This window comes from Apis florea, unplaced genomic scaffold, assembly GCF_048593485.1.
Source record: "Apis florea isolate Af1SG1 unplaced genomic scaffold, ASM4859348v1 contig_3811_pilon, whole genome shotgun sequence".
In the NCBI taxonomy this organism is placed as follows: domain Eukaryota; kingdom Metazoa; phylum Arthropoda; class Insecta; order Hymenoptera; family Apidae; genus Apis; species Apis florea.
The window spans coordinates 965,126-974,261 of NW_028256868.1; the positions used below are offsets into that span (position 1 = coordinate 965,126).

Here is a 9,136-nt window from a genome sequence, read left to right on the forward strand (position 1 = left end):
TATATGGTAGAATTTTAAAGTTAAAAGAGTTTAGAAAAAAAAGAAGCGAATTACTTGAATTTAAGAAACGAAGTGATTGAAAGGTCGATCAATTGGAAATGAAAATAATAATAGGAAGTAATTTAATTTTTAATAAAAATTTAATACCATCAAAGATTATATAATTTAAAGTTTAAAAAATATATTTTCATATATGTTTCATTATAATTATTTATGTATATGTGCGAATGTATACGAAGTAAATATTGTAAAAAAAAAGAGAAAACTAATAATTAACAAATTATTATAGTTATTAACATAACGATATTCCCTTGTAACATTTTAACTATTATAACCTTGTAACTATTATTGTACAATTATATGTCACTATATAATTACATTACGATCTATTTCCTATTCATTTATTGAATAATATAAATTTTGAAAATATAAATTCTTATCATTACAGCTCGTTATCTTGTTATTAATAAGATTATCGAAATTTTCAAAAATTCTTCCTAATTTTTGCACCATTTCATTCATTATGATTTTATTTTATTTTACAATTTTCGAAGGAAACAACTTATAACCTCCTCTTTATTTGTCAACCTATAGTTGTTAATTTTATATTTTTCATAATTCCTCTCAGTTTATTTTCCTTTTCGTTTGATTTCCGATCTTAAGGAAATGTGCAAATAAAATTTTCAAAAGTGTCACGAGAAAATAAATCATTAGAATGAAACACGCGATTAAGAAGGTGAAAACATCGATCAGATACAATTTCCACCAGGGTAGATCCACCGCGTGCGATCTCAAACTTTCCGGCCCATTTCTTATCACATACTCGATCCAATAAATGGCGGTGTCCATCGCGCTTATTGGCCGGTCTTTGAACATTTTTGATACTTTTTTTGCAGATTCTCTGAAAAAAAAAAAAAAAAGAAAAGGAAAATTATTTTTTTATCTGTTGTAAAATTGATAATTGTATATAATATATAATATGAATATTATATGATATATAATTACAATAGTTTGATAGCATTATCAGGATTTTATTCTTTTAGTACAATTTTATTTTAATGTCACTATTATCGTCACTGATAATACGTAATTTATACAATGTACTGAATAAAATTTTACTTTTAATATTATTATCGTTTGAGCAATTTAAATAGACAAATAAATATTATATAGAACAATTTAAATAAAGTGTTGTGTTATTTTAATAATAATAATATTATCAATATGTTTCTTACGTAGATATTAACACTTATGTTGTTTTATTTATTTATTTTTTTTGTAAAGGAATTGTAATAATTTAATATTTCCTTTTAGAAAAATGAATCTTCTATTACAATATAATATTTTAAATATTATTTATTGTGTTTTTAGGAAAAGTTTGAGAATCGATGAAATGCAATATAAAAACGTAAGATAAAGTTAAATCTTTTAATATAATTTTAATAATCGCAAAATTACGAGAATATATATATATATATAATATATCTCTATAATATAATTATCTCGTTTTATCTCAGTAAGAAGATAATTTATTCATACGTTAAATATTTAAACTTAAAAGTTCGATATATTATTATGCAAAATCATCGTGATAAATATAATCACGTGAAAGCAATCTATTGAACAATTAATCTTTTTAATAAAATTGTAAATAAGAATAAAATCGTACTATGATTCAGCATGTTATTTGGTAATTATTATGATCACAATACTTAAATACATAATGACTTTTTAACTTTCTATATCTGGGTTATTCAAGGATATTTTACCTGTATTTAGGGTCATGCAAAACAGCATCTAAAGCAGCATTTAAGACATCCTCGTTGATGTTCTCGATATCTATCGCAACAGCCATATTTTTCTGGGCCAAAGCCCAGATGTTCTTTCTTTGGTCAGAGAATACAGGTATTCCTATCATAGGGACCCCGTAATAAATGGCTTCCTGAGTTCCTCCGAAGCCTCCATGCGTTATGAATACTCGTGTATTTTTATGTCCTGCGAGAAATAAGATCTTTTAATCCAATATGATCCATAAATTACGCGCTGCTCTCTCTAACTTTCTTTGGATCTTGCTTTTACGATTTTCCTTATATTAAAAAAATTTCCTTTGAAACTGCTTTTATTACTTCTCCTCAACTTCTTTTAATTATTCTTGATGATATTCGTTTAAAGAACAACAAAACTCTGAATTAATAAATTGTATGATATCCGTTTACGTTTTCTTTTTTTCTTTTTCTAAAAAAGAAAAATATATATGCGATTCACTCACTTAAAACAGCAATCTGAGGGATCCAAGGGAACGTTATCGCGTTACTGGGCAGGCCAGGAGGTAACTTGGTTGAATTGGCGCATCTTATCAACACTTTCATTGGTGATATTTTCGCGAACGAGTGGTAAAAGATTGACACCATCTCTTTTGACATCTCTTCGATGGCCAATATGGAGCCCATTGAGAAATACACTAATCCGTGATTTGCTGAATCCAACCATTCCTTCAATTCCTATAAAACGAGAAACAATTTCATATTGTTTCCCTTTACTAGAGAGATTTTCAAAATCTAATTGCTTGGAGTATTTTTTGGAATAAAAAAAAAAAATGAAAATAATATGATTCAATTACGAACGATTGGTTTAGAAAAAATTTTCAGAAGAAAATTATAAAAGTAGCAATATTTATAATAAAAAAAAAAAAAAAACGAGATCTTTCCATGAGGAAAATCCACAGAGAGCGAGTAAGAATTTCAAAATTCTCATAAAATGATTAAGCAAAAAACTTTCCAAAATCTTACCGGATTTACTTTCTGATCGGATTCAACGATATGTATTCCACCAACTTCGACGATAGCTGGCGTGACCGCTCTGATCCCGTGATAACTGTGATGTGAGTTCACTATAGCAAGGCTCACGTTTCTTTCCAATTCTCTGATGTCAGGTATATTCGGCAAACCTAGGTATTTTCTCATCATATCGGTTTGATCGCTCGTGTAATAGTAAAATTTTTGCTCTTCCTTGTAATTAACGATGAAATTCCACAGACGATCGAGAAACGTGTCCACTACAGGATTATCGTTGTAGTGCCCCGAAAAGAAGCCATAATTCAATGGGCTTCCCATAAAGCTGTCGACATAGGGCATTTCCAGAAACGATACTGCGATAGCCACTGGCACGTTCAACAGATAACCAAATCCCAAATAACACGGTGAACCAAAATACTGAAAAGAAAGGAAAGTATATGTATGATTCATCAGAGTTGAAAATTATAATATAGAAATCGTAATTTAAAAGAAATATTAATTATCATTATAATTTTTGAATGATTAAAATTAATTTTACGTATACGTTTCTTCTCGTTGAAAAATAATTTTCCATTAAAAAAAAAAAATGTTCAATATCATTAAATGCATGTTCCAATTAAATATCGTGCAACGATTAAAAAATTATGCAACAATGCTTGAACAATGGTTCCTATATTACTCATATTTTATATCGATTTTTTTACATTACAAAAATTAATGCTAATTACGAATGCACGTGATAAAAAATAAATTATATAAATTTTATTTTATACATAATATATATATATATATATATAAATAATTAATAAACGTGAGTCATTCGTTATTAATATTGTTATCGATGCATTATCAATTTTCAAAGCAATTATAAAATGTTTAATGTTTTTTTGATTGAATTGTGAAATAAAGTATATAACGTTATTATCATATAACGATATCTAGATAGAAAAAAATTGAAAAATAAATTCATTTAAAATCGTGATAAATAAATAAATTTTCAAAATGAATATCTATAATAATTCGGAATTAATAAATTGCATTAAATAATATTTAAAATTAAAAAATTATATTTTACTTGGCTATACATTAATATATTTGAATATGTGTATTAAAATATTACAGAAATGTACGTGTTCAAACATTTTCATGTTTCACAATATTATATAAACATTGTAATCATAATCAAATATTTTTTATTAGAAAATCTTATCTTTACAATTTTGCAATTTTCTAAGTAGAAGTTTATAATGTTATTTTTAATGTTAATTGCATTAATATAAAATCTCTGATTATTGATTAAATTTATTAATTTATTCTTTTTTAATAATCTTAGATATTTGACATTAAAAAACAATTTTTTTATAAACATAGATAAATAAAACGTTAGATCGCAAATAGTAACGCGAATAACAAGATCATATTTAATTCTATATCATATTTTATAGAAATATACTTGAAATATTGAAGAATTTTTTCAAAAAATAATAATTAATTAGAAAAAAAATTCCTGTCTATATTTAGAATTATTATTTCCGTTAATTTTTAAATTACAATTAATTATAATCAATAATTTACCTCTGTAATTATGAGATCGTAAGGTGGATCGTTGGGCGGGTTTTTAATGAATTTTTGCATCTTTTCGTTTCCCATTAAGTGGCACAAAGAAGTGCCAAAATCTGTAGCCAGATAATACACGAGTGATCGGTCCAATAGTTTGGCAAAATCAATGGTGAAACTGCTCACTATAGCTTTCCTCGTTCCATTTAAATCAATAATGTCCGTGTAATTAGGAATCGGTTTCTTCAATGGAAAATGACTGATCATGTCGATTTGATGTCCTTTATTCGCTAGTCCCTTGCACAGGGCCTCGAACATTATAAAATGACTTTTTCCGTTGTACGGGAAGAGGCACAAAATTCTATACGCATCGTTTATATGTGTGAAAAGAGCTAATATTAGGGAAAACAATAATACTTTTTGACACCTCATTTTCTTATTTTCATATCTGCAAAAAAAGAAAAAAATATTCGACCGATCACTAAAAGCATTTGAAAAACATGTTCAACTTTTAAGGATCTCATTTTCTTAATTGCAAAAAAGATATTTGATCGATGATTATTAAAACCATTTGAAAAACATATTCAATTTTTAAGCTTGATTTTTAATTTTAATCCCGTTCACTTCTTTTTATACGTTGAAAATTCAATTTTTCAAAACTTTAAAAATTGTTGAACTTTGAAAATTCGAAAAAATTTAGAATCGCATCGAATTAAACTGTATGATTTCTATTTATAAACTCACTTCATTTTACATACAGACAGAAGTAAAAAAATACATACTCGATTTATAATTATTATATAATTTATTACAACACTTTTTTTATTCTTATTAATCTTCTTTATGATTAAATCTCATTAAATTAGACGCACGTCCCACATTGATTTTAGATTTTATTAACGATGTTTAATTTCAGATTTCACACTTATCACAATATTGAAATTTATTAAATAAATTAAAATGTATCTTTTATCTTTTCTTTTACTGATATGATAACGCGTACGTAAATATTTTTCATCCCGAGAAGTTCAATGCATTGAATTTAAAAAAATCAATCTAAAAAGAAAAATTTCTCGATTTTCGTGTTTCATACACAAGTAAATATTAAAGACTGTGGAATAATCGTTTCTATCATTTAACTTCTTGGGGAACCATTTAAATAATTTATGTTGACGCATCAAGATAAGTGCTACAGTTCAGGGACGGCTGAGCAAGCTGAGGACCTTGAGAATAAAATATATGGAGCTTTTAAAAAATTTTAATATATATATATATATATATATATTAAATATATATATATATATATGTGTGTGTGTGTGTGTGTGTGTGTGTGTGTATAGAGTTATTGTATAATTATAAGTTAGAGTTATTAGAATAATTATAATTATAATTATATATATAATTTATATAATTATATATATATATATATCTATATGTATATATAGAGTTATTAGAATAATTTTAAGTTATTAAAATAATTATCGATCATTATATCAATTAAAAATTTCTAATAATCTTGTGAGAACAAAATAAAATACAATCACAATCTATTACTTAAAGATGCATGTTATTACGGCATCTTATCAACATAATTTATAAAGATAATTTTCTTTCCTTCTCAGAAAATAGGAAATCTTTGTGTAAATAATATTTATTAGATAAATAATATTTCATAATTTACGATGCAAATTGTTTAATTTATAAATACACGTTAAGTAGTTAATATCTCAAAAACAAATAAAAATAAATTTTTTTCGAGCAAAAATTATTAACAATTGCATCTTATTTAATTGCTTTTTTCTTTCAAAATTTTTTTATTAATAATATTAACTATTACAATTAATAAGATTTTATATAAATAAGATTTTATTTTAATATAATTATTATTCTATTCATAAATGAATCAATGAAAGAAGAAAAAAAGAGAGATAACAATTACCTTGAAAATTCGTAGCAACATACGGAATAATAATTCACTTTCTGAGACAAAGTCGAGTGGAGTCTCAAGTTAGGATCATCATTTCAGAGATACGTCTTTTATTGGTTTTAATGGTTCGTTATTTTGAAATAGAATGTACAATAACGTGACCAAGTAAAATGACTGCATGTTGACCGACTTGTGGATATATGAAGGTAGCTTAGAAGTATGGATTCTGCGGACAATCTTGTGGATTATTGCTTTTCAGAGAAATGGAGGAATATATATGGGTAAAAATAGACAAAGATCGAGCTTCTGTGTATTGTATTATATTTGAGTCGATATCTCTTATTATATTGATTAAAAAATTGTTTTTCTGTCGATAGAATATTTTAATAACTTTTCTATTAATAAGAGAAAAATTGAAATTTTTAAAGAAAGTACTACATATTAAAATTTTGAAAACTTTCACAAATTCAACAATTGAAATATATAAAATATTTAAAAACTTAAAACTTTAAAGTTATAGTATTATTTGAATATTTAATAAGAATTTGTATAATTGAAATTTTAAAAATTTAAATTTTATTTTTTTTTGTATATGAATAAATATCGGAATAAATATCAATGTCAAAATAAAAGTATTATATTTATAACATAATATTATATTCATAAATTTTTATCTATTTAAATATAAAAATAAAATGAACGAAATTCATAGAACAATGTCTACGAATAGTTGTTTCGTAACATGATTTCATCATTTAATTAGTATCCTCTAAGGTCCTCTCGAAAATGAGGTCTGTTAGAAAAATCGATTGTTCGGTTAATGCACATAGTCGTGGTGAATACATGTATTCCAATAATAAATTGCTATAAAAAAATTATTTGAAAAAAAAAAGATAATCATACTTTAATGACTTCCGCTTTTTTTAATAAACGATTAAAAATGAAAGATAATGAAAATAAATGTATCATGTAAATACATTCATGTTTATAAAGATCAATTTTTATTTTCTCTTAACATGTGTATTTAAAAAAAAAATGAATAATTTATTTAGATGGAAAATTTTTTTAATTTAACACATATTTAAATATTTTTATTTATTTTATTATATTTTATAATATATTATTCTTCTTTAATGGATCTATATTATTATATTAAAAAGACAATAAATTGATAAATGTATGATTATTTATTATTAACAAATTATCAATAAAATTTCAAAACTCTGTTTCATAAATCAATAATATTTATCAAATTCAATCATATAATATTTGTCAAATTTTTATTCAAGATTAATATACCAGTATTAATAAATATTATTTTTCTAATATTATATTTCCAAAACAACTTAATATTTCTTTTTATATTTTATTTATTGTATTATATTATTTTATTTATAATTGTTCTAATTTATCATGCTTATTACCGTCACACGGTATTTATATTATTTATTTATTCTCTGACGTAGTGCGCTATTTAAATGCAAATTATGAATTATTATATTCATTTTAAATATTCCATTTTATTGTGCTTTTATATCTTATCATATTATTGTTTCTCTATCTACTGTTATATATGATATTTTTAACTATTCTATTGCATAAAATATTTAAAATAACTTTGTCCATTATAACATGTTAATACTATCCTATTTGCCTTAAATGCGGCAAATATTATTTAGTTCAAATATAAATTCATAGGATAACACGATCATTTCCATGATAAATTGGTAATAATTGGCAAAAAATATATATTATTATTAAGGCAATAATTTTTATAAGATAATATATACACAATAAAATAAATGAAATTCGCACAATTTTGCAAAATATAAGTAAAATGTAAAAAAAAAAGTTGAAACTTTTTGCATCTAAGGTATAATATAAATAAAATTGAAACATTCTTTTCAATTATAACATTGAAAGATAATAGGAATCATTAGGCCCATGAAGTAATAAATTCCCTAGTCCTGGAAGGCCAATTGTTACTTTTTATTCTTATTGAAATCAATGTTATATGATCCAAAACGATAGGTTTTCTTGGTCACGTTAATTACTTCGTAAGCAATGTGAAAGCTTCGTAGCATTTTCTCGAAGAAGGTGCATCGAAGATATCACACGATTTAAATTTCAAGCAGAGTAGCTGACATTAATCAAGAATATGTGTCATCACTGTGTATACGTTGCCACTGATTCATGTTGTTCGCCATGAGAACATGGCCAACTAATGTTCCGAGTTAATGAGCGAAAAGTTTGACAAAGGATGAGTTAGCTATCCATGTAAATAGTGACTTGTTGTGTATTCGAAAGATAGATAGGTTTACTTTGAATTCCACATGGCCCATTAACTCGGAATATCCTCGTTGAAATTTTTGCTAAACATTGCAATGATATTTGTTTAAAATTGTTTTATTTTATAGTAGCCTGATAGAGATGAAAATATAGTAGAGAAAAAAAATAAAATTTTTTTTATTTTCGCTTTAAAAAGATGAAAAGCGAAGATTTTACGTACCATAAAAAAAAAAATTCGTGACGTAAAATTCTTTGAAAGAGAGAAAAGTTTTCAAAGCTTGAATCAAAGATTTGTTTGTCAGAGGAAGCCAACCAAACTTCTGTTTCCATTTTATTCAAATAGTGATCGTAGAAAGAAGGATTCGTCATTCGGGGATTTTGATTGAATCTCTGTGAAAAAAATTCTTTCCCAGATTGAAAGAATTCTCCGTTCCTCTGTTCTTGAACTTGTTTCAAACACTAATTCTTCAAACACTGGTTGCAACTTTAGTTCTAATCGTCTATAATTTAATTAGAAACTTATAATTCCTTTTTTATGTGTATTTGTTTATTCAAGAAAAACGGAAAA

The 9,136-nt window shown here is 24.8% G+C and overlaps 2 protein-coding genes across 11 annotated transcripts in view; one reads left to right on the plus strand and one right to left on the minus strand.

The window, feature by feature from the left end:
- Positions 1-9,136, plus strand: part of Dh31-R (Diuretic hormone 31 Receptor) — a 98,242-nt gene that overhangs the window by 56,241 nt on the left and 32,865 nt on the right. The window contains exon 1 of one of the 8 annotated variants that reach the window (XM_086917009.1): positions 6,370-6,485. The exons of the other annotated variants lie outside the window; for them this stretch is intronic. Coding sequence (XP_086773135.1) covers positions 6,458-6,485 — 28 coding nt within the window. The 5' untranslated portion in view covers positions 6,370-6,457. Of the gene's footprint in view, positions 1-6,369; positions 6,486-9,136 lie in introns of those variants that run through there. 8 annotated transcript variants of the gene reach the window in all.
- On the minus strand, positions 122-6,532 carry LOC100870733 (UDP-glucosyltransferase 2). 3 transcript variants are annotated; one of them, XM_086917001.1, is made up of 6 exons: positions 6,292-6,532; positions 4,371-4,800; positions 2,790-3,212; positions 2,270-2,501; positions 1,770-1,995; positions 122-901 (listed from the first exon to the last, which is right to left on the minus strand). In XM_086917001.1, the coding sequence occupies exons 2-6, from the start codon at positions 4,782-4,784 to the stop codon at positions 625-627; spliced, it is 1,572 nt and encodes a 523-aa protein (XP_086773127.1). In that variant the 5' UTR covers positions 4,785-4,800; positions 6,292-6,532; the 3' UTR covers positions 122-624. The 3 variants fall into 3 exon arrangements, with proteins under 3 accessions (XP_086773127.1, XP_086773126.1, XP_086773128.1); XM_086917000.1 differs by lacking the exon at positions 6,292-6,532 and adding an exon at positions 5,097-5,560; XM_086917002.1 differs by lacking the exon at positions 6,292-6,532 and adding an exon at positions 5,135-5,513.

Coding starts and splice junctions, on each gene's coding strand:
- LOC100870733 (XM_086917000.1), bottom strand. Junction 3,213..4,370: donor ACGATCTCATAATTACAGAG/GTAAATTATTGA, acceptor CTTTCTTTTCAG/TATTTTGGTTCACCGTGTTA. Junction 2,502..2,789: donor CCGATCAGAAAGTAAATCCG/GTAAGATTTTGG, acceptor CTCGTTTTATAG/GAATTGAAGGAATGGTTGGA.